This window comes from Anarhichas minor, unplaced genomic scaffold (genome assembly GCF_050575085.1).
Source record: "Anarhichas minor isolate MPS153535 unplaced genomic scaffold, ASM5057508v1 ptg000024l, whole genome shotgun sequence".
NCBI lineage: Eukaryota > Metazoa > Chordata > Actinopteri > Perciformes > Anarhichadidae > Anarhichas > Anarhichas minor.
In genome coordinates, this window is record NW_027466470.1 from 6,958,489 (window position 1) to 6,982,384 (window position 23,896).

The window sequence follows — 23,896 nt, forward strand, 5'->3', positions numbered from 1 at the left end:
TATATCTGGCCCACCTGCCCCTCGCAAAAACATAAATCAATCCCTTCTTCCTTCTTGTTTGGTGTGTCAAAGTTTCCTGCTGTTCATTTTCTCCATGTGACACATGTAAGTTTAATATCTATAGTCTTAAATCAGGTGTAATTTGTGTACACTTTTCTCAGTGAGCAGTATATCTTCCTTGTGACACAGGATCAGAAGAGAGACAGACATTATATATATATATACATATATATATATATATATATATATATATATATATATATATATATATATACATATATTAGTAGGATGCAATGAGTATTTCATTGCAGATCTTCATTTCATTGCACATGTAGCTGCTGAGGGAGAGAGCTTCTTTTATCTCTGAAATTGGGGTGGCTCTTTCTGTTGTCGACTCAATATGGCAATGAATGTTCAAGAGATTTCACAGGAGGCTAACAGTGCATGTGGAGGGCTGTGACAATTTTCAAATTGTGACTGATGAATGAAAAGCAGCGAAACGAGCCAGTAATTGACTGGTGAAGTACACTTGAAAAACCTGGGCTTTTGTGAAAAGACTTTTTCCCCATGGTAACCCATGTCTCTCTGACGTTTTTGTGTTGAAAGCCCATTTTCATCATTAAACTGTTAATTGAAGCATTTCACTGAATAGGCAGCACCTCAGGTCATCGTCGAAAAGGCACTAAAACACAGAAAGGAATTTGTTCTTGACCTTATCTTCTGATGGTTACGTAACGATCATTTCCTCTCCTCCTCTGGAACTCAAATCAAACAACCTGTTTCAAGTGCCACAGGAAGTGCAGCGGATTGTATCTTTGCGCAAACAGACCTTTGGAACTGCATTATCAGGGTTACGGGTAAATACTGTAATTGTGTCCTCCTCCATTGAAGCTCTGATAAGAGGAAAGATGTGATTCACACCTTTACTGTCAGCTTAAGGCTGAGGACCTCAGTGAACTTATATTGTAAATGCATCCATCTCACATATTCAAGACTGTCAGCACCTTAACAATAGAAACATACAAAGAGGCTCCCTCAAGCAAAACCTGGCCATGGTGGGTCTCTAAGCAACGAGCGTTAGGGTGTGGGCGTGGTCTGTGACATGGGTATTCTTTATTCAGAGCTAGATTTTTATTTTTGTTATAAGCTCTCTGTGCAGCTAAATGTTGTCTTTCTGTAGTCAGATTCATGTTTTAATGCAATGGGAAAATATGGAGTTGATAAAATAGAGAAAATGCACTTAAAAAAAGCTGCAAGTTATGAGCACAGAGAGTTGAAAGGAAATGGTGAAAATAACTCAAAAAGCAAAAGGGATCGAAACATTCTGATGGGATAATGAGCTGTTTTTATTTGAAGGTCCACTAAAGGCCTCTCTCCATTGTTATTCTTAATTGTTATTGTACACATTGCCTGTATGATTTGGTGCTGGTTCACATGCAGATGCAATCCTCTGAAGGTTGCTGTGGAGTGTCATTCTGACTTCATGCCTCTTCAACATCTGATAGGACTCTACATGTTTGCAATGCAGTCATTACTCTCACGGGAGTTGCTAGGGAACATGTTACAACAGCATTGATGGGAATTTAAACATTTCCAGAAAGGTGTGCACGTGACATCGCAGCACATTTAGTTTTACTTTTCACACAGGCGACTTGTGAACTCATCAAAATACAAGACATATGAATGATTTATTTGTTGAAGGCTAACATGTCTCACTAAACAAGCTGGTCACCGCTTTGGAGCTTGAGGCGTCATTAGTGAGGCAATTTACCAGGTAAAGTGCAAAAAAAAAAAAAGAACCAAATCTGAATAAATTGTTAATTGTATGTAAATCTATATTTTCAGCTGCGTGTGGTGCATGGGGTCAGATCGGTTCTGCTGGCTCGATACTGTCACATCTGTTGGCTCAGCCTCTGATGTCACTGAATGCAGTGCGGGCTTCCAGTGCGCAGCGTCAGGGACGCAGCCGTGGCACAGGCGGTGAATTGTCTGCTCGTCAACACACTACACAACTACCCAGAAACCTTTTGTCTCTGTCAGCATCCGGATTTTAATCTGTGGCTGAGCGTCCTGTGAGAAACTCGTAATCGGTGTTGTTGTATTTGCACGAACTTTTCTGGGGAAAAAAACAGGTAAGGTGGTGTTGCACTTGTGTCTTGTGTAATGATGTCCTTGAGCGCGGGCTGTTGCGCTCCTCTTCACTGAAGCCATAATGTGCCCTAATATAGAAATTTGCTTCGTGTGTTGTTGTTGTTTTTGTGTGTTTTTGTTGTTTTTGTTTTGAGTCATCGGAATTTCCGCTTGATTCGGAGCGGTCACTTTACGCCAAGCAGCAGCCCCGGCCGGTGCAGACAGAGTTCAGCACCATGGAGAGCAGCGTGGTGCACATCTACAAAGAGGACAGGTGTCCCCCGGGCCAGCTGGAGGAGTGTTTCCCAAACTTCACCTGGCAACCCGGCTCCTCGGACCTCTTCAACGACACCTGGGACGCTGAACCCGAGCCCATGTCGCCCATCATCCCCATTATAGTCGCCGTGTACTCCGTGGTGTTCGTGGTGGGTTTAGCGGGAAATTGTTTGGTGATGTTTGTCATCATTAGGTGAGTTTTTTTCAGCTTTGAAATATGTCATTCATATCAAGTCAGAAGCAAAATGCCAGTCATCTCATGACGTTTGAAATACCTGCATGCGCACGGCTCATAAAGCAATAGGAAATTCAGTGCGTCTTCATATTTGAACTAATTAATCACAGTGGAACTGCTGTTTACATGTATGCCTTTATATGGCGTTTCCCGTGCATGTACACTGAATCCAGAATCCTTAGCTATTTTTTCTCCACCAGTGACGACACTGCGTTATAGATTGTAACAAGCTTTGCAATGATTGTAATGTCAATGTTTCCTCTCAAAGCTCATCTGTTCAGTTTCACGTACGAATCTGTTTAAAGCCTCATTAAGGTCTTTTTATTTCAAGTGTTGAATGTGAGATAAACCTTGACATTTTAAAGGTTTGAATAGGCAAGAGATGATGAAAAGTCAAAGTTATTTTCCTCCCTTTGTGTTGTATTTGTGTGTGCACAGTATTTTGGCTACTTAAGTTTTGTCTGTTTATTCAGGAAAGGCGCAGAGCACGGTGACAATTAATCCTTATCTCAAAAAGTGATTTCATTAACCTTGATCATCTTTGAAAGGATGTCAATAAAAAAAGAAAAGGAAACCTGAGACAAACCAATCAAATCCATTTAACCTCTCAATGTCGTCGTCGTCCTCCCCCCCCCCCCACACACACACAACAGATACACCAAAATGAAAACAGCCACCAACATCTACATCTTCAACCTGGCTGTGGCCGACGCTCTGGTCACCACCACTATGCCCTTCCAGAGCACCGACTACCTGCTCAGCTCCTGGCCGTTTGGCGAGGTGGCGTGCAAAGTCTTCATCTCCATCGATTACTACAACATGTTCACCAGCATCTTGACCTTGACCATGATGAGCGTGGACCGCTATGTGGCCGTGTGCCACCCCATCAAGGCCCTGGATTTCCGCACGCCCGTCAAGGCCAAGATCATCAACGTGATCATCTGGGTGCTGTCGTCTGCTGCTGGGATCCCGGCCATGATACTTGGCAGCACGAAGACCAATAACGGTACCTTGACATGACATACATTCACACTGGTGTGGTCTTTCTACTCATATCCCTCAGATTTATTACATCTCTGTCTGCTATGGAGACGAAGGAAATCTTACAGGCAATGTCAAACCTGAAGCCCCACTTCATTTGTAGTAGGCCTACCTTTGCCATTAATTCTCAATTGAACCGTCACAATTATCTGCATGAATCCTCCTTCAAATACCACTGAAGACGATGCTCCGTATAGGTTTAAACGAGATCCCATTACAGAGATCTGACTAGATGAAGAAATGACAGTCATAATTGGTCCTCCAAGATTGAGAAGAGAGCTTGAAGGTTTTGTTCTTTCAGCGACAGTGTGATAGATTCTTCATGTTCACAATGATAAAGCGCAATGCACTTTGCCTAGAGCTGATGAATCTGATTCTACTAATTATAGTTTTTAACGTGTCCGTTCAACACGTTGGTTCAGACTGAAAGATCTCAACAAATATTAGATGGATTGTCATTAATATAATACAGACATTCACGATTTCCAGAGAATTAATTCTTCTGATTTTGATAATCCCCTGACTTTTCCTCTAGCATCACCACGAGGTTGACACTTTACTTTACGTATAAATAGTTGATAAACATTTTTTTACACACTGTAGTAGTTGTAAGCGTAATGTATTTTAACTGTCTCCTGTGGGGACCAATAAGTGGCGGCTGATGTATAAACAGATAATCAATGAGGATATAATATATCATTTTACAAAATATGTCCTCATGGGAGAAATTATAATTGGCTGATTAATTAGTACTTAAAAATGTACTTAACGTAAAATACAACTAATGTGTTATAAATGTTTAGATACAACTTGTAAATGCTTCCTTAAAATAAAATGTTCTCAACTTTTCATCTAGCGCCGTCTTCATGTCTTTGGTTTTTGACCAAATACCTGACACGCCCACCAGCCTCAGCTGCACTTTCACTTTTTCTTTCTTCTTTTCACAGTAATTCACTGTTTACCACTGACAAATAACCGTATGCTTTGATGACAGTACATTGCTGTGTTCTTTTGATACAGTAGAGATACTATAAATTGTACGATATCTTGCTACCATAAATGTGCAGTCATTTTACTGTAAAAACTTTCACAGTGTTGTGTTTCGTGCTAAATATCAAAGTTAGATTGCTAACACGCCTAACTAAGACGTGACATGGTAAACATCATACCTGCTTAATATCACCATATTAGCATCAGAACAGCGTCACAGAGCCGCTAGCGTGGCTGTAGACTCTTAGGCTTGTTGGTTTCTACTGGATTACACATGATGTGTGTGACTGGTCAACTCTGTTGTTCTGCAACTAACAGGGACTACAGAGTGTGCCCTTCAGTTCCCTGAACCCTACAGCTACTGGGACACCCTGATGAAGATCTGTGTCTTCATCTTTGGCTTTGTGTTACCCGTCATCATCATCACCGTCTGCTACACGCTGATGGTCATGCGACTGAAGAGCGTGCGCCTGCTGTCAGGCTCACGCGAGAAGGACCGCAACCTGCGCCGGATCACCCGCTTGGTTCTGGTGGTGGTCGCCGTCTTTGTGGTGTGCTGGACGCCCATCCACATCTTCATCTTAGTCAAGGCGCTCTCTGGCAACGTGCCAGAGACCACCGCTGTCATGGCCGCCTACTTCTTCTGCGTGGCGCTGGGCTACACCAACAGCAGCCTCAACCCCATCCTCTACGCCTTCCTGGATGAGAACTTCAAGAGGTGCTTCAGGGATTTTTGCTGCCCTGGCGTCAAAGGACACAGAAACTCTCATGGGTTGAGCCGGGTGAGGAGCACCCTGCGGGACCACTCGTGTCCAACAGAAGCCCGAGGAGATATGAGGCAGGCCAGGCCCGTATGACTATCCATGGACTCGTCCTCCATGCCCTATCAGGGCTGGGAGGACTCCGATGACCTGGGATTGACTCAAGTCACCACTTCTATCTGAGGGAACAGCTAAAGAGAGGGTTGTTATTTATTTATTGGTCAGAGAAAGCAGATTCACTGAGAAAATAATCTGGTGATAGTCTTCTTATTGTCAACTAATCCCATGAAAACCATCACAGAATTGATCCTACTGGTTTGTCCAAAAACTATTGACATGGCATGTTCCTTCATTATGATGGACATGAGCATTTATCTTATTCTGTATTAACCAATGGACGTATAAAGAGAAATGGACACCATGTTGGAGGCGGTTCTTCTGACGATCTTGGAGCCCATAAGGCATCCATGGGGCCCATAAGGCAAGCGCACTTGCATTTTCTTTAACCCCGTCTCCGAGCCCTGGGAAGTTGATTTACTGCAAAAAGAAACGGGGCCCATGGCATCACTTAACGGACCCGGTAATTGCCACAATGAAAAATTTGCTTTTCAAGCACTCTTCCTGAGGGCTTGAATAAATCCCACGTACACTGTCCTGCTGCTACAATTACTCACCAGACAATCAATCCACCACTGACAATAGTCCCCAACAAATACACAATTTACTCGTGTTAGAGTTATATTACCCAGCTATATATACAGTATATCAGAAAGTATTGAGAAAACAGACGAACATGTTGTTGTTGTTGTTGTTGTTGTTTTCATGGGATTTGTTGATATTTAGAAAAATATGGAATAACACCTATGTGACGATGATGTTCAAAGATGCATCTTATAACAACCCAGCTAGATACTAAATCACTGAATATTGTTTCGTATTGTATAAAGCTGAAATATAACTCAAAACAGGTACTTTTTTTCGTGCTATTTCTCACATTGTTGACGTCAACAATGAAAATATGGTAAAAGATGTCCAGACAACACAAACCAAAAGTATTTCATTACGTAGCTTGATCACATTTGTTTACCTGACCTGTAAAGTGTACTATCGGCCTTCATATAAAAGTGATTGATACAGTAAAGTTCTCACATGCATAAAAAGATCAACTGGTATTTTGTGCAGAAAATGAAAACAAGTAATTGATTTCTTTTGGGGGGGGGGGGGGGGGGACTTCATTATGAGCATTGTTTTAAACCTGTTTTATGTGAATTGCAGTTTGGTGCTTTGCTGAATTGTAAATTCCTGAATAGTCTATATATTATTGGAGAATGCAGAATATTTAATAACCTCTCAGGGATCATTCTCTATATTTCACCACAAGAAGATACTGAACCAAAGTATTTCCTTCTTGACAAGATGGCTGTCTTTGATGAGGCTACGGTGTCTAAACAGTGTGTTCTTAGATGAACGTTGTGCTTTAAGAAACTATTATTATATTATTGCATCTGACACGGCTCCACACCTTTACAGATTTCCAGCCGTGATGTTGCATTGAGGAGGTGTCAAATATTGTACATAGCGTTGCTATCCTGACATGTTCTTGTCTGAACTACTAGTACATGTGAAAACTGGGTAACAGGGCTCCATTAGAATACTATACTGTATCTACACAACATGCCTTTGGGTGTTTAGTGCAATTGAGTGTTTATACTGTAAATCTCTGCTCATCTGAAGGAATATTAACAATGCATTTCGGAGTTTATCCTCATAAAAGCAAAAACAAACTGATTTACTCTCTTGGTTTCCTTAATTATTGTAGCTTTTATAGGAGTCATGAAATCAAAGGCTTTTGTCGAGCAACACATGAATGTGTCTATCTGTCTAAATCTGATAATGATACAGTAGTTATAGCAGACAATGTGTTTTTGTGCCTGGTTTTGTGTGCCTTATTTGGCCTCTAGCTGTTATGCTTGCTCTAAAAGATCAGCAATTAGCAACATTCATGTTTGTAATTACTTTTTCCCCCTTTACGAGCATTAAAGTATACCCTGGTATAAGCATTGTAGCATTATCTCTAAGAAAACTGAAGTCTTACTGAGTACGCCCCACTGTTGCTTATGTGTTTCTTAACTATTCCTCTAATACTGATATGATGATTGTATTCATAAACAAATGATCGAATTCAGCCCAGGTTTGAGCACCATATACTGTGTGTATAATGTGCTGCTGCATTGTAAATTAACTGTATCGGTTGGATTTTTTGCCGTATGTTTCCGCTATTAACGTAAAACCACGCTTCACACATGTGCAACAAAGTCAAAAATAAAGCTTGCAATTTAAATCAATTGGATTTCATTTCTGTCCTTCATAGTATTAATGCAGAGTCTACGGGGACAATGGGTTTTCATTACAGCTGCAATCCTTCTGCACACCACACGGGGGCAGGCGTGTTTAAAATAAAAGGAAAAGAAAGAAAAAAACGTCATTGGTCAGAACTGTATACGTCGACCAATGGGAACCGTTTGCGTCCGAACAGTTACTTCCGGGTGTCTTCAATGAAGAAATCATTTTACATCTGATTTTTTTTTTGTATACTCTAAAGAAAGCTAAAAAAGCTTCGTGTTCAATTGGAAGATGAACAGAATATTTGGACGCGGAAAGCCGAAAACGCCTCCTCCGAATCTGTCGGACTGTATCGGCAACGTGAGTACCATCAGGCTGAGATGTATTGTTGTTTATGTCGCGTGATCTAACGGTAACGGTACCGTTACAAAGCTAGCATGGCCACAACAACAGCACACAGTGCTAGCAAGCTAACATGCTATCAAACATAAACACATCCTCTCGTGTGTCTTTTCCTGCTGGTTTGGAGAAGTAGAGATGAAGCTTTATTAATGAATCACAATCCATTCAGACACTGTGGACACATGAATGTCTCAAGTCAGCTGTCAAACTGTCATACCTGCACATTTAAGGGCGTCGGTTTTTAAGGAGTATAACATCAGTAGGTTGAGTGATTTCAACATAACTGACATAGAGAAACATGCATTGAACATATAGGTCTGAACACACACTGGACTTTTATTTTTGGCTTTGAGTACATAAAACCCTTTGAAAGATCTCCTTAATCATATTAAGAGGCTATTGACATAGATATACTGTGTTTGGTCTGCTAGGATGCTAAATCCTTACTCCTCTAACTATTCTCCTCCTTACTCAGGTTGATGCGAGATCAGAGTCCATAGAGAAGAAGATCGGCAGACTAGACGCTGAACTTGTGAAGTACAAGGATCAGATGAAGAAGATGAGAGACGGGCCCTCGAAGGTAACACGCTCGCAACACAATCAGCTGGAAGGAATTGTGAAGGTTGCCCGACTGTTTTGGAGAATATAGAAAAACACCCGTTTTGTTTATTCCCTGTTTGAATGCAGAACATGGTGAAACAGAAGGCGATGAGGGTCCTGAAGCAAAAGAGAATGTGAGTCCTACAATACACGGTTTTTACTCTTTGTTATGTTTTAATACAGAGTCTGACCTGTATGTTAATCAGGCTGATACCACTGACTAATTTAAACTTATCACTATCGAGGTATATGTATATTTTAAATGCTCAAATATCACCCTATATCAGCCTCAAGTATCCAGTATTGGGAGCATAGTAATTAGAACCGAGCTTTAAAAAAATGATGATGTGCAAAATCCATTGTTTTAAAACCAACTGCATTGTTTTTACACAGGTATGAAGGTCAAAGAGAGCAGCTGGCTCAGCAGTCCTTTAACATGGAGCAGGCAAACTACACAATCCAGACATTAAAGGACACCAAAACCACAGTAAGAGCCACACCACTTTATGAAACACAGTTTGGGATGGTCGAGCGAGCTATAGAGTGAATGAAGAGAGAGAGAGAGAGAGCGACGTTAACAAAGTAGTGAATCAGAGAAATCAAACATTTATTTCTGACTGTTTTACGGCCGTTACATTCTAGCATAAATACACACGGCCACACCTCTGCACACTTTCGCACAACCGACACAGACGGACAACACAGCAGAGGAGAGAGAGAGAGAGAGGAGCAGGGGAAAACACAGAGATGTAACAACCCGTTGTCATCCGTCAAATACGGCGGCTTTGTATCTGAAAGAACTAAATAAGGCGGCCGATGACCTCAAAGTGCAGCTCACTCTGCACGCTGTCATTGGCTGGGGGTTACTTCCCATGTGGGGCCAAAAGGCTCTTTGCTGACGCCCAGAAACGTCACGAAGCCGGCGAATTAATACGGAAAGAGAAAATCCAGAGGGCCGCGTCTCTGCAGATACAGATGCTGTCACTTACTTTCAGTGGGTCATAAGATGATTGGGAGAGATTATTTTTGTATGAGTTTTTATTTTGTTTTTTACTTAGAAGTAGCTGAGACTGAGTCAAGTCTAGACGATCTGAACATAGTACTGCTCTCCAGATCCTCATCGGCATGTGTCTCATACATTGCACGGCAGCTGGATTCTCACCATGTCGCAAGATCACAAGTAGAGTTGCGGAATCTCTTATCGCACAAAAAATCCATCTTTGTCAGGCTTCAAGTAATGTGTTTAAGCCAGAGCACGGACCAATCAGGAGCTACTGGCTGTTACGTGCAACAGCATCAGTTGTATCAGAAGTTTTTTCTTAACTGAAAGAAGAGCAAAGAATGTCACCGAGGGCTTTCTTTGATGGAAAACTCTTCTCCCGACTCGCGACAGTAAGAGTTTGATTGACAGATGGTTCATCCAATCACCTGCCACGTCATTTTTGGGCTTTTCCAAACAGTTTCTAACGACGGCTTCTCGTAATGGTCAGTGTTATAAAACATCTGGCGGGTGAGGTTAATGTGTCTGTACCTGAAAAAACTTCCAGTGCCGATAGAGTTCTTGTTACCAGTGACTAAATATAACTTGTGCAACTTATTTTCTGTTGCCAGGTGGAGGCCATGAAGATCGGTGCAAAGGAAATGAAAAGAGCGTACAAGGACGTCAAACTTGATCAGATTGACGTATGTTTGACAAGTTATTATTTATTGTGAATGCTACGTACCAAATGGTAAATCACTCTAACACAGAATTTAAAAAAAGAAACATGTATTTGCAGCTTACTGCTGGTCTTAAGTAAAAATCAATACTCCAGTTGATCCTGTCAGAGATGTATAAAGTGATCCCGTGTATTTGAATTTGTAGGATTTACAGGACCAACTGGAGGACATGATGGAGGACGCAGGCGAGGTGCAAGAGGCCTTGAGCCGCAACTACGGCACTCCAGAGATAGATGAGGACGATCTGGAAGCAGGTATACCCGACTGCCTCCGACATCTTTATTCTGCTTCTAGTTTCTGCGCAGACACCTTCATCTATGGAGCAACTTCAAATGTATTTAAACCACCAACATTTAACAGAAGTTAGTGCGAATACAAAGCTCACAGCAGGGACGGTAAAAATGATTTTATGTTCCCATGATGCCTCAGTGATCTTCTTGAGTACCTGTGTGTTAATATCTTGTGCATTTTCAACACAGAGACCACAATTTCGGACTTTTTAAAAAACGTATTAAGAACAAAAGTCTATCAGGTTGATGGCATATCCATCCATATAACATGTGTTTATCAGATTTACATGATGGATACACAAGCTGTGTCTTCTAAACCTGAGTAACAGGAGGTTGTTTTGGTTGATGAGGGGGAACCCTTTGAATTCGGACTGGCCCTTTTTTGACACTTATGTGTGACAATACGGACTTCACAAGGTTATGCCCGTATTTGGGACGCAGCTCTTGCGACCAACGTGAAAGTTTAGATGGAGAAACAAGCAGAGACATCTTTTCTCCCAAAGCATCAGTCAGTTGGATAAATCCTTGTGGTATTCTTTTAGTTTCTAAACAAAATAACAATGTCATTGTCCTATTAACTCCAGTGTGTCCAGTACTCCAGTGACAGTGTGACTGTGCTTTCAGAGCTGGACGCTCTGGGTGATGAGCTGCTGCTGGACGATGACAACTCCTACCTGGATGAGGCCTCGGCCGCCCCGTCCATCCCTGAGGGAATCCCCAGTGACAGCAAGACAAACAAGGTAACACAGCGGTCACCGTAACTGACGTTGTACTCAAGGATTGGGAACTTTACAGCATTGAAAGTACATGGAAGTAAAGTGTGTGTGTGTGTGTGTGTGTGTGTGTGTGTGTTATGAGGTGTGTTTCGCATGTGAAGGCCGTCATTTAAGTGTTTTCTTTACATTCTTCTTTTTTGTTTTTCAGGATGGCGTTTTGGTGGATGAGTTCGGTCTGCCCCAGATTCCTGCCTCATAAACAAGGAACGGACTAAAACAACTGCACTTCAACTGAAAACACTTTTATATGTAGAGTAACATGTATACATGCAAAACACTTGACCTGAGAACACTAGGATTTTGGAAGCTGCCCTGGTGTTGGGTTGTGTACTGTTACCACTACCGTGCTAGCATGTGGCCTTGTAACATACTGAACCTTTTTTTTAAAACACTATTCCCTCTGTCCTCCTGTCTAACACGTGTCTCGTCCATCACCAGTATTACTAAGTTTATTTTTTATTTGTCTTACTTGTGTTCTAGTCTTGTGTGTTGGTCAGTCTCTACCATTGTGTGGAGATGATTCCCTTAGAGCCTGTTCAAATAAATGTCTACAAGTTATTTGAAACATGCGAAATAAATTATGTGGTTTAATTTAATCTTGAATGTTTTTGGTTAATCATTTGTTTGTAACGGTCCAACCAGGACCAGATCCCCTGACATGGAGATGTGGGCTCGTATTGAGCCGCACACGAGAAGAGAGCGTTGTAGAAGATTGATAGCACTCTGATACGTGTCCATTTGTTATGAGGCTACAGCCAGAAGACGCTTAGCTCAGCATAAAGACCGGGGAGAAACGGCTAGCCCGGCGGTGTGTGATTGAAACAAAATCAACACATTGTTATAGAATCACTTCAATATTTTTAAACACATCTTTGCCTCTAACCCCAACCCAAGACGGTACAGTACAACTCGATGTTTTCAACTCAACACAACTATATCATGGCTTAATACATAATAACAGAAGTACATTAGAAAGTGGATTTCAGTCTGTGGCGAATCCTCCAGTAGAACATAAACTATTGGCTCGCACGTCCAGTCTTGGAGGCGATCCTCAGTCTGTCCTGCATCCACTGCCCAATCTCGTTGTGTTTGGGTGTTTGGGGTTTTTCTTAAGACGGATGAAGATAAAAGTTGAATTAACATTTAAATACAAAAGACCCATTTATAAACATATACATGGTAAATGTAGAGGAATGGCAGGAGCGTGAGACAGACCTTCACACGTGTGGTCCCGTGCAGCAAAGAGGAGATGGGTGGAGCTGTTTGTGTGGACGGGGTCGCTGTCCATTGTTTCCTCTCCAACCCAGTTGTTGTGCAGAGTTTCTTTCCTCCCGGCCGTCTCCAGGCTAGAGGCCAGGCCCTCTGGGTCGGCTTCGTCTCCCACCGTTGGCAGACGGCAGAGCTCGGCCTCCTCTCGCCTCCCCTCGTGCTCGTTCTCCAGAGCACTCAAAGTATCTCCAGGCCCTTCGCACTCCTCCACCATCATCACCTCATTCCACTGAAGCCGCTCTTTCATTAGCTGGTTTTGTTTCATTTTCTCCAGACCCTCCTGCCACATCTCCTTCTCTCCTCTCTGTCCCCTCCGACTGTCCGTCGCTTTCTCTCTCTCCTCTCTCTCCTCTCTTTACTTGTCTCGTTCATCGTTGTGCTCGTTCTCTATGCGTGCTGAGGTTAGTATACTGTGATGCTTTCACTTCAGCAGCTTTGTGGTAATGAGCAGACAGGAGAGTTCTCTGTGACAGAATTGTTGTTATGACATCAGTTGACATTCTGGAGCTGGAACATTCTAATGTGTCCATAGAATCCTATGAATATTCTAGATACAGAGATACACTGTATGTAGTCCAGCCTCAAGCGGCATCACTTTGGTCCAGTTTGACATATCTGTCTATCTATATATATATATATGTATATGTTTCTATAAAGTTCTCCAGGTATAGGCTATTCCAAGAACACAGACTCTTCACAGTACCAGTTCCCAAAGTACTGAAGGTGTGATGGTGGCTTTCTGTCTTTGTTGCACTTTCTGCAAAGGATCACGTCTGTCTTTTTCACGTACCTTCTCTTGACGGTTCCAGTTTGCTCCATCTCCTCTTTTCTTTTCCTGTACTGTTGAGTACTGATGTGTGCGTCGAAGGTGGCATAGCTGAAGGTAAACTGGGGTTGGAGGAGTTGAAAAACCTCATCTGTGAGGGTCCAGGCACTATAGGAAGCCCCACAGATGGGAAAAAGAAGGGGAAGGAGACGGGTGGTGCTGGTGCAATGAAAGGAAATCCCTGACTTGATGGAGGAGCCTGGGAGATATCCTGACGTTGCGGTCTCTTCTTGAGTGTTGCTTCTCCTGCAGTGTTTGGTGGCAGGAGGAAAAGGTGGGGCTTAGATTTTAATTTAATTTGTTGAGTCAGCCATCATGTTACGAAAACAGATTACAGCTGGAATGCTAAACTGACTAATGGAAGCAATGCAGAAAACATGCTCTGCATAAAATATGAGTGTTTGAAGCATGCTCATATACTAACCATTGTGTGACTGTTGCAGCAATCAACTTATCAAGGTAGTTTAATCCTTAACAATGTATCTATAATGCAATATATTTTATAAACTGTGCTTTTTTTGTATCCTCGATCATCAAAGTAACAGGTAACTGAAGTTATCAATTAAATGTAGTGGAGTAAAAAGCACCATAGAGTATAAGTATAAAGTAGAATAAAACAGAAACACTCAAGTAAAATACAAGTACCTCAAAATGATACTTCGGTACAGTAATTTCCCGAGTTAATGTCCATCGCTGCCTGCGACAAAGACGATTTTTAAAGTAATGTTTAGTAATAAAATGAACGGTAAGTTACAAACAGGTGTCCAGTAACGTTGTTACGTTATTGTAAAGGTTACGACTCACAGACGAGAGTAGATTGCATTTTAGGTCTTGTCATGCTGTCTGTATAACTTTATTGTAAATTAATGAATACATTAAAATAACAGTGTAATGGCTGACAGTCCCACTTAACGTTAGTTCGCTACGGTCATCAACAAGCGGGTTAGTTTGTTAACTTTAACAGGCGGCCGTTCTCGTCATTCATCGCGAGTGGTTCGTGAGCTCGAAGACGCCGATTGGTCAGTTCTTGGTTGATTCTTGGTTGATTCTTGGTTGCGATACCAGCGCCGATTGGCCACAGCGGACAATTCTTGGTTGATTTGTGGTTACAGACTGAACGGTGATTGGCTTTCACAACCAAGAATTAGTTCGACTCACGGGTTACAAGGAGAGCCCCACAGAGCCCGGTAGAACACTTGTAGCATGCACATCCGGAAAATGTTTGAGCAAAGTCTCCTCCGACTGTCCGGGTCCTTGTAGCTCCGTGTATTTCGTCAGGCTTTTAGTTTAGTTTAGTTTATTAACTGGATCCCCATTAGCTGTCGCCTTAGTAGCCGCTAATCTTCCTGGGGTCCACAGAAAGGACAAAACGTAATACATACAAAACGTGCAAAACAGTTAAAAATAGTACAATCAGAATACTAAAAAAATAGTACAGTCAGATACATAGTGCAGTCAAAGACTGGGATGTATCTTGTCATAACCAACCATATACACAGTGCATCAATAATTTATACATGGAAGGATCAGGAGACTACAAAAGCAATGGAAAACGTCAAGTGGTTAGTGGCCTGAGGTGAGCCTTTCATTGTTTTTTAAATGTATGAGTTATATGAGGAGGTAGTAAGTTCCAAGATGTAATTGCACGAAAAATAGCTGTACGTTTGAGGAGGTTTGTTCTTGTTGTTGGAGGTATCAAGTGACCTGAGCTCATTCCTTGTGTGATGGTTATGTCTGTTACATGTGTATTGTAACTGATTGAAGAAATATTCAAGTGTTTGATTTTAGCAAGCTCCAATTCAGCAAGGAGGTCTTTACTTGTCTCGTTCATCGTTATGCTCTTATATGCGTGTTGAGGTTGGTATACTGTGATGCTTTGACTTCAGCAGCTTCAGCAGCAGCTTTTTCTGTTCAGTACGTGTCTCTTTCAGTGACATTTTTCAGGTGAAGGCCTGCTGCTTTGGGCCCCTGGGTGCCCTGGGTGCAGAAGTTTAGATGTTGTTTTGAATGTATATATACAAATATATACTGTATATGCATATGTTTGTCCCCAGGTATAGGCTATTCCAAGAACACAGAGTTTGATATTTAACCCATAACGAATCTTTGCACATTCCCATAGACAGCGAAGAATCTTTCTTGTACATGCATCTGGTATATTACCAGACATATGAGGACATTTGACATGAATAATTTACATTCTTATTTAAAGTTCAAATAATTTAACTCCAGAGTATAAACACTCACGCATTACTGATTATTTATAGTCACAAGAAACCCGTTTGGAGCATCTGGTCTTTGGTCTGTATAATTAAAAGTCCGACTCTGGTGGGACTCGAACCCACAACCTTTGAATGACTGCTCATTTCGAATGCTAGAAGTCCAACGCGCTATCCATTGCGCCACAGAGCCTGGTAGAACACTTGTTGCATGCACATTCGGAAACTTTTTGAGCAAAGTCTCCTCCGACTGTCCGTCGTTTTCTCTCTCTCCTCTCTGTCCTTCTTGCACTTCTCCGTGGTCTCTTTTTGTAGTTTTGTATGTCTCTTTGTATTCAGTTTGTGTGTCTTTGTGGTTGTTTATTGTGACTTCGTGGTCATTTTGTCTCTTTGTGGTTGTTTTGTGTCTTTTCGTGGTGATTTAGCATCACTTTGTAGTTGTTATCCATCTTTTGTGGTGTTTTTTGTCTGTTTGTGGTCACTTTGTGTCTCTTTTTGGTCATTTTGTGTCTAATGTATAATTTTGCATCTTTTCCTGTTCGGTACGTGTCTCTTCGAGTGACATTTTTCAAAAAGCTTGTTTTTGTTGCTAAAGATACGTTTGAACACATTTAACAATTCTAATGCTTTAAAAACTTGTCCTACATTACACCTAAACTGTTCTAACCATGTTTATCAAGCTAATTTATGTCTAAAAAGTTATGAAAATGTTTAATTAAATTGAATTAAACTTATAATTGTCTCAGAAAAAACAATGTGACATATTTGTCACAATAACGAAAATAGTAATGAGCTGCTCAATGGATTTAGCTGATTCAATTATTTTAATAAAAATAGTTCTCTTGTTGAATTCAAACGATATTCAATTTTTAAAAAGCCAAATTGATGAAATTATTAGTCAAATTAATTATGAATAAAGAATAATGAAATTCTGAAAGAAAAATGTACATATCAGTAAATAAAAACACACAAACGAACTAGATTTAACTATCCTAATTTGGTCTTATTTCAAAGTAATTACATTATTTATTTTGCAGTGTGTCGCCAAAAACATCAATAAATCAACTAGAGGGTAGTATTAAAAAATATTTTCAGAAATGTATTCCATGTGGTCCATTTAGTCAGTTTTATATCCCCTATAATTTTTATTATTGTACATGCACCAGACATATGAGGACATTTGACATGAATAATTTACATTCTCATTAACAGTTCAAATAATTTAACTCAAGAGTATAAATACTGGTCAGTATTCTACCCCATGGTAGAAGAGGTTAGTTACTCGGGCATTACTGATTATTTATAGTCACAAGAAACCCATTTGGTGTGTTTTGGTCTATATATTTAATTAAAAGTCCGACTCTGGTGGGACTCGAACCCACAACCTTTGAATGACTGCTCATTTTGTATGCTAGAAGTCCAATGCGCTATCCATTGCGCCACAGAGCCCGCTGACAGCGTAAAAGGATGCACATCCGTAAAGGGTTTGAGCAAAGTCGTATTTGTTCTGTGGACATTAGCTATACTGTCTGAACACCGAAACCGATAACTTTTCCCACAGACAATGTTAGGTGTTGAACGGCTGTCGTGAAACATTATAATTTAGTTTGACATTGATTACCGTATGTGTGGACCTTTTTAATACATTCTGTATACGTCGCTGTCATGACCAGATTCTATTAAAATATGTTGTTTGTATGTAGCCGACCGTTTCGTTGACAACGACAAATAGATAAAGTATTTACCACAAAATATATATATATATATATACTTTTGAGACCGGCGTTAGAAGAACTGTTTCCGGTCCGTTCCGGAAGTAGTTAGTTAGCCATCAGCAACAGTTATAGCCTGATAGCACCAACCGTGTGATTCATGTTGTGATTAAAGGACGATAAAAACCAAAATGTCAGCGCAAACGATTACAGTGACAGTTGCATACGGTAATACGCACGTTGCACGATGCTACACGATTGTTGCGAGATGATAAATAATGTTAAATATATAAAGAGTGTAAGTTTCAGTAGCTATGAATTGGTTAGCTAATGTAGCTATAGTGAAGCTAGCTTTAACTTAGTACAGTTGAATGTATTTTATGCCTCGATACGCTTAAAATGACTGAAACGTTGCCCTCGGATGTTTCACTGTCTTTCTTTGTTTCATAGCTGCATAACGTGATTTTATCAAGATGTATTTCTTATCATAATATCTTTCGAAATCGATGTTCTTGACACAAAGGGTTTGGCGAAACATGAACACTTTTAAACTCTAGGCTACTAGTTCTTTTAACGTTACTAACATGCGGTTTCAAAGCATTATTTGAGGACAATGATACATAACACATGGCCATGCATGAATCTAAATGACTTCTCCCACTCCAGGGTCCACTAAGCACAGCATCACATTAACTGGCCAGGATGAAGACAAGGGCCCCATTGTCAAAGACCTCTCTGATGCTCTCACCAAAGCTACTGGAGTTCCTCAAACCTCACAGAAGCTCATCTTCAAAGGTAGGCTCTGGGTCTCTTTTGTTTCTTTCAAATAATATCGTATTATATATTTAGGTCTAACCGAGCCTGATCCATCCTGACATTCCAGGGAAATCGCTGAAGGACGTGGAGGAGAGTCTGTCCAGCTATGGAGTAAAAGAGGGCTGCAAACTCATGCTGATTGGAAAACGGGTAAGGCCTTCTTTACACATGTGATTTCTCTGATGCGTGACTATATGTATTTAATCAAATACTGCCAACGATCCACAAACAGAACAGTCCCGAGGAAGAAGCCGAGCTGAAGAAGCTGAAAGACATCGAGAAGTCTGTGGAACAGACGGCTAAAAAGCTGGAGAAGGTCGACGGGGAGTTGACTGGACTCAAGAATGTAAGCCATCAATTGTGTTTTTTTTAAGATTCATAGTCTTCCTGCATTGGTCTGATCTGTTATTCAATATATATTTTGAAAGAAATTTCTGTTAAGATTTTTTTATTATCACATGTTTTTTTTCCACAGGGCTTCCTGGCCAAAGACCTGCAGGCGGAGGCGTTGGGTAAACTGGACCACAGAGTGAAAATAGCAGCTGAACAGTTCATGAAGATCCTGGAGCAGATTGATACCCTGGTGATCTTTCTTTTTCATATGTAGTTGCTTTCCTTATTGTCTCCATTGTTGATCAAAATTAATTTATATTTACTTTTGTTCAGGTTTTTATTTTTTAACATGTCATAAACCCAGAATTGTTTCTTCTATTCAACAGAGTATCCAAGACAATTTCAATGACTGCAAACTGAAGAAAAAGGGACTTGTAAAGACTGTGCAGGTAACACCTTTTTTTTTTTTTGTGTCACCAGCATGTTTTAATTGAAAATCACTGTGCATATTACTAAATGGGATTGTTATCTGTCAATAGGACTTCCTGGCCCAGTGTGACAAGATCGAGGCTTGTATATCGGACCACCTATCAAAGATCCAGTCGAAAAATCTTGCCCTGGCGGATTAGAGCGGGCGGACCAAGTCGCCCGTATCGTGTGCTATACATTGCTCTGTGAGCAACTGCAAAGTGTACAGAAAGCGTCAAGTGTGGATGCGATCCGTGTCTATTTATTGTTGGGTTGATGTGTACGAGAGAGAGTCCTCATCACAGAGGATCCTGTGAACAGGAGGAAGCTGGTTATTGGTGCTTGGTACATCTGGAATACAACCTCTGGGTTAAAGAGAGATGAAAGTGCTCCTCAAGACGTTGTAACCAGTCACTCTGTGAAAGGATCACAGGTGCTTTTGATTTGTGAACAAAATATGTAGATCTCTTTTTAAAGCATCCTAAAATAGTGCTGACTAGAACTGCCACTTTAAAATGAAAACAGTTTGTAAAATTCACTGGTTAATCACCCACAAACTACACAATTACATAGAGAAAACATGTTTCTTCTCATTGTGATGTACCGACTGTGGAGTGTTCCATGCAGCAATTTGTACACACATGGCCAAAATTCTGATATTAATATGCATTCATCTGCAATGCTAACAGTTCACGATTTTTAGGAATCTTTTTCTTAATTCGGCTGCCAGATCACCAGTGATGATGGGAAATAAGAACGTTTCAGTTCATCCCAAAGGTGTTGGTTGAGGTCATCACCAAAAAAAAACATGTTTGCAAGGACCCAGATCTGCACACAGGGTCCTTTTGTCTAATATACAATTTTAATGATATGAACTAAGGGGCCAACCCCAAACTACAGCTGAAACCATTTGTTGATTGAAGTAAAATAAATTGCCGACTATTTTGATAATCATATAAAGGTTGGTCAGAGACTTGCTGCTTTGCGAAGCAATTTGATGCCATCAGAAAAATGTGACAGGCAACATTTTATAGACCAAAGGATTAAATAAATTAATCAAGAAAACTGCTCCCCTAGCACACCGTTATAAATAGAAAAATAAGTACACAATGCTGTCCACAAACCTTCAGCCATTCGGTGTGTATGCGTTACTCTACACCAAGCCAGCACCTTTTGTTTTAATCCAGGGACTGATCCAGTGTACCACGCATCTTTGACATTAGCGTGAACTGTGGAATTGTCTTTGCTTTCAACCATCACATCTATTTTCCTTTGTTTTAAAATAAAGCCACTGAAAACATGAATAGAGTATTGATTATTCAGCTCACACCACACTTTAATCATGAAACTCTTCATTTCCAACAAAATACAAATGATTCAGTAAAAACCAAACAGTCACGACAACAACCTCCTTGTTTCCTTTTATTTCCAGCTTTATCCACGTGGGTCTTTTCATACATCTTAACTAGCTTATACAGACCCTATAGTGTTTATACAGATGTGCAAATGAGCTTTGAGAGAAGGGGTTGAGGAGTTGTTTTGGGGGGGGGGGGGGGTCCCAGTGGTACAGTATGGTCCCACAAGCAGCTTAAACAAATGGACTTCAGTGAGCTATACCACAGTGAAGCCTGCCATGAGCCCAATGACAGGACATAGCTGTTCTAACTTGAGTGGAAACCCACAATGATTTAGAGTCGCTTCTGCCACTAATCATCTTTGTCCTTTGCGCCGTGCTTTAGTATGCGCGTGAATGCTACATAGTTGAAGTTGCCCTTCTTGTCGATGGGCGCCTCTCGGAAGAGCTCGTCCACTTCATCATCTGAAAACCGGTCCCCCATCGTAGTGAGCAGCTCCCGCAGGTACTCCTCCTGGATTATACCTGTGGGAGGAGTCGATTCATCCGTCATGAGGAGAATTTTTCTAAATCGATTTTTACATCAGATGTTAAAATACAACAGGAGACAGACGTTCTCTAATAAAACAAATATATATAATGACAACATTGGGTCTGGATGAGAAACGGCAACACAAAGTGCAGCGCACATTTGTGTCGAACAACTTGTGACTCACCTGTGCCCTCCTCGTCAAAGCAGGCAAAAGCGTTGCGGATCACGTCCTCAGGATCTGTGCCGTTCAGCTTCTCTCCGAACATGGTCAGAAACATGGTGAAGTTGATCGGGCCCGGCGCTTCGTTCATCATCGTCTCCAGGTAGTCATCTGTGGGATTCTTACCTTGAAAATGGTCACAGTCATTAGGATATATATATATATATATATATATATATCCTTCCTATTGCTGTCTAAATGTGTGTAAACACATTGTTACGTTTACCTAACGAGGCCAGCATGTCATGAAGGTCCTCTTTGTCAATAAAACCGTCCCTGTTTTGGTCGATCATGTTGAAGGCCTCCTTGAACTCCTGGATTTGAGACTGGTCAAACATGGCGAACACGTTGGACGTGGCCCGCTGAGGACGCTTCTTGGTGTTTTTTCCCTTGGCCCTTTTGCTCGACATGTTGGCGGTCAGTGGCTCGCCTCTCTCCTGTGATACAGATCATATGAAGACTCGTCTAAAAATCTATACTACTGTTTATACGAAGGTTTCATCATCATAAATCTAATCATGAATGAGCCTGCACTTTTGGCAGGCTTGAACATAAAGCTCATGTTTCTCTGACACCAGCTTGTGATTCATTTTAAGACATCTCTGAACAGAAAAACCCAGGTTTGTGTCAAATAAAGCCCAGAGTAGAACAGAACAGGGCCCAGTTCACAGATGTGGACCTCTGCACTGGACTTCCGACTGAACAAAGGTTGGATGTCAGTTGAAATTTGTCAATTTAGTTATATGGCTATTTACTTATTGACAACTGCGTAATGGAAATTTACATTGGTAAGATAACTACGTTATTTACTGTCACCTGTCACAAGGTTTGCACAACAAATGATGACACACATTTCAGTTATTAGCTACCAGCTAACAGTTAGCCCAACGTTGACCTCATTAACTCACCGACCAGACTAGCTTAAGCGAGCTAACCGACATCAACTCAAAGGAACAACATTAACTTCATGAGGCCGTTAAAAAAATGACATCACCCACCTCAGAAAATACAAAGCGTGATACCCAAATGGCTGTAACCGTTACACAGAGCTACCAAGAGCATCCACAGCCTGATGAAGAGCGACCATTAATGTTTTATTTCCTCTTTACCGAACTGACCAATCACAGCCGAGCTGGGCGGAGCCAACAGACTGGACTGTACCATGTTGTCCTCCTCACCTCTGCTTGTTTTGTTTTTTTACACTGGACCAGGTGAGATAGTTAAATAGCGATAAGAAACCATACTCAAAATAATTTACAGCTTTTATTTTCATACTATATTTATATTTGTCTTAACGACAAATCCTGCAGTGTATATGTTTCACCACTAGGTGGCAGCATTCGCTAATAAACTTCAACGTTTATTTTTGCTGTAATTCTCTATCTCAATATTCAATTGTCGTGTAAGTGAGACCAACTAGTGTGAGTGACCTCCACGCCGCAGAATACCCAGAAACAAGTACATTGGCAAACTGAGCTGTAAGTTTAGGGACATAGAGACTTCTGAAGCAGTTTGAGGTCACATGTTGGTGAATTGGCAGGGTTTTGGTTCAGACAAGGAGACCAGAGGCTTTAGTGACTTTTGCACGTCGTCTAAAAGAAGACAAATCCTATTCATTAAATTCAACTGGTGTGTTGGCAGTAGTTCAGCAGGTTTTTAGACCTGCGATCACACACCAGATATCCCCACACTGACAGCTCGCAGCAGAGGGCCAGGCGAGCCGAGGAGCCTCTGCTGGGCCGTCTCATGGTCTAAATTTAAAGCTGTCCCGGCCTTAAAAGGTCCTGACGGTGTCTTGTGCATTCTGCCGAGTGGCAGCATTATTTTAGTTCAGTGGACTGCCGTCCTGTCCGCTGCCCTCACCCTGCTGCTTCCCCCGGATCTGAACTTGCTTTAGCTCCTTGTTGGAATAGCGCACTCTTTCTCTCATTTTCAACTGCTGCGGATTGGTGAATTCTTGTGGTGAGTGATGTATGTGTATATTTCTTTATTAACAAGTTTGTCTCTAATACTGAGGAATTGTTCTGGTTTATGTCATGTGCTCATATTTTTTATAATCCTGAATCAGTAAGGCCTGGGGCCTTTCTTTCAACCTCTTTATTGTTATTATTTGTTTGAATAATGTGATTTAATTCAGATATTTCCTTGTCCCTTACTAACCAGGTGTTGGTCATTTATATCTATGTCCTTGTAGTTTAGACTGCATGTGTCATTGAAGTGAAATGTCATCCTAAAAGTATTGCTAATCTCTCCCATTAACATTCACTTAACTTTAAACGTTTCTATGACTCAGATCTTCTCTTTGTGAGCTCTGTGCCCTCATTTCTTACAGTCTTAGTTTACTTTTTGTATCTCTTTACAAATCACACACACACACACACCACATGCTGCCTGTTGTAAGAGTTGCTCAAGGACATAAGTCTATTGTCATAATAAACTGCAGATCTTATAGATCTGAATAGACGTGATGACGTGGGCCTGTGCCCAGTGTGAGCTGCTCATGTTTTCAAGCTGTATAACTTGAGCAGCATAGAGTTGAAAATGATTTGTCCGATTGATTGGTGAATCCACAGAAAATATATCT

General features: G+C 41.1%; 4 protein-coding genes and 2 non-coding genes across 6 annotated transcripts; 3 read left to right on the top strand and 3 right to left on the bottom strand.

The window, feature by feature from the left end:
• Positions 1–1,993: 1,993 nt before the first annotated feature.
• On the top strand, positions 1,994–5,529 carry oprk1 (opioid receptor, kappa 1). Its single transcript, XM_076097966.1, has 3 exons — positions 1,994–2,599; positions 3,295–3,647; positions 4,991–5,529. The coding sequence occupies exons 1-3, from the start codon at positions 2,367–2,369 to the stop codon at positions 5,527–5,529; spliced, it is 1,125 nt and encodes a 374-aa protein (XP_075954081.1). The 5' UTR covers positions 1,994–2,366.
• A 2,467-nt stretch (positions 5,530–7,996) lies between these two features.
• On the top strand, positions 7,997–12,159 carry chmp5a (charged multivesicular body protein 5a). The gene is made up of 8 exons (XM_076098113.1): positions 7,997–8,136; positions 8,654–8,758; positions 8,866–8,912; positions 9,172–9,265; positions 10,390–10,461; positions 10,643–10,751; positions 11,412–11,527; positions 11,712–12,159. The coding sequence occupies exons 1-8, from the start codon at positions 8,068–8,070 to the stop codon at positions 11,760–11,762; spliced, it is 663 nt and encodes a 220-aa protein (XP_075954228.1). The 5' UTR covers positions 7,997–8,067; the 3' UTR covers positions 11,763–12,159.
• A 3,819-nt stretch (positions 12,160–15,978) lies between these two features.
• Positions 15,979–16,070, bottom strand: trnar-ucu (transfer RNA arginine (anticodon UCU)). The gene is given in 2 exon segments: positions 15,979–16,014; positions 16,034–16,070. It is a non-coding gene; the product is annotated as a tRNA-Arg (tRNA).
• Positions 16,071–17,234: 1,164 nt separating this feature from the next.
• trnar-ucu (transfer RNA arginine (anticodon UCU)) lies at positions 17,235–17,326 on the bottom strand. The gene is given in 2 exon segments: positions 17,235–17,270; positions 17,290–17,326. It is a non-coding gene; the product is annotated as a tRNA-Arg (tRNA).
• A 361-nt stretch (positions 17,327–17,687) lies between these two features.
• bag1 (BCL2 associated athanogene 1) lies at positions 17,688–20,510 on the top strand. The gene is made up of 7 exons (XM_076098090.1): positions 17,688–17,817; positions 18,256–18,384; positions 18,473–18,555; positions 18,638–18,751; positions 18,881–18,988; positions 19,125–19,187; positions 19,278–20,510. The coding sequence occupies exons 1-7, from the start codon at positions 17,781–17,783 to the stop codon at positions 19,365–19,367; spliced, it is 624 nt and encodes a 207-aa protein (XP_075954205.1). The 5' UTR covers positions 17,688–17,780; the 3' UTR covers positions 19,368–20,510.
• myl12.2 (myosin, light chain 12, genome duplicate 2) lies at positions 20,511–22,411 on the bottom strand. The gene is made up of 4 exons (XM_076098092.1): positions 22,311–22,411; positions 21,539–21,749; positions 21,277–21,438; positions 20,511–21,085 (listed from the first exon to the last, which is right to left on the bottom strand). Exons 2-4 carry the CDS (start codon positions 21,720–21,722, stop codon positions 20,913–20,915), a joined length of 519 nt encoding a protein of 172 aa, XP_075954207.1. The 5' UTR covers positions 21,723–21,749; positions 22,311–22,411; the 3' UTR covers positions 20,511–20,912.
• Between the last annotated feature and the right edge of the window lie 1,485 nt (positions 22,412–23,896).

Excerpts from the sequence above, each read along its gene's own strand:
- bag1 (XM_076098090.1), top strand. The coding sequence starts at position 17,781 with ATGTCAGCGCAAACGATTACAGTGACAGTTGCATACG. Across the intron at positions 17,818-18,255 it reads TACAGTGACAGTTGCATACG|GGTCCACTAAGCACAGCATC; the intron begins GTAATACGCACG and ends CTCCCACTCCAG. Across the intron at positions 19,188-19,277 it reads GACTTGTAAAGACTGTGCAG|GACTTCCTGGCCCAGTGTGA; the intron begins GTAACACCTTTT and ends ATCTGTCAATAG.
- chmp5a (XM_076098113.1), top strand. The coding sequence starts at position 8,068 with ATGAACAGAATATTTGGACGCGGAAAGCCGAAAACGCCTCCTCCGAAT. Across the intron at positions 8,913-9,171 it reads GTCCTGAAGCAAAAGAGAAT|GTATGAAGGTCAAAGAGAGC; the intron begins GTGAGTCCTACA and ends GTTTTTACACAG. Across the intron at positions 10,752-11,411 it reads TGAGGACGATCTGGAAGCAG|AGCTGGACGCTCTGGGTGAT; the intron begins GTATACCCGACT and ends CTGTGCTTTCAG.
- oprk1 (XM_076097966.1), top strand. The coding sequence starts at position 2,367 with ATGGAGAGCAGCGTGGTGCACATCTACAAAGAGGACAGGTGTCCCCCG. Across the intron at positions 2,600-3,294 it reads GTGATGTTTGTCATCATTAG|ATACACCAAAATGAAAACAG; the intron begins GTGAGTTTTTTT and ends CACACACAACAG. Across the intron at positions 3,648-4,990 it reads CAGCACGAAGACCAATAACG|GGACTACAGAGTGTGCCCTT; the intron begins GTACCTTGACAT and ends TGCAACTAACAG.
- myl12.2 (XM_076098092.1), bottom strand. The coding sequence starts at position 21,722 with ATGTCGAGCAAAAGGGCCAAGGGAAAAAACACCAAGAAGCGTCCTCAG. Across the intron at positions 21,439-21,538 it reads TGACATGCTGGCCTCGTTAG|GTAAGAATCCCACAGATGAC; the intron begins GTAAACGTAACA and ends ACCATTTTCAAG. Across the intron at positions 21,086-21,276 it reads CTTTGACGAGGAGGGCACAG|GTATAATCCAGGAGGAGTAC; the intron begins GTGAGTCACAAG and ends CTCCTCCCACAG.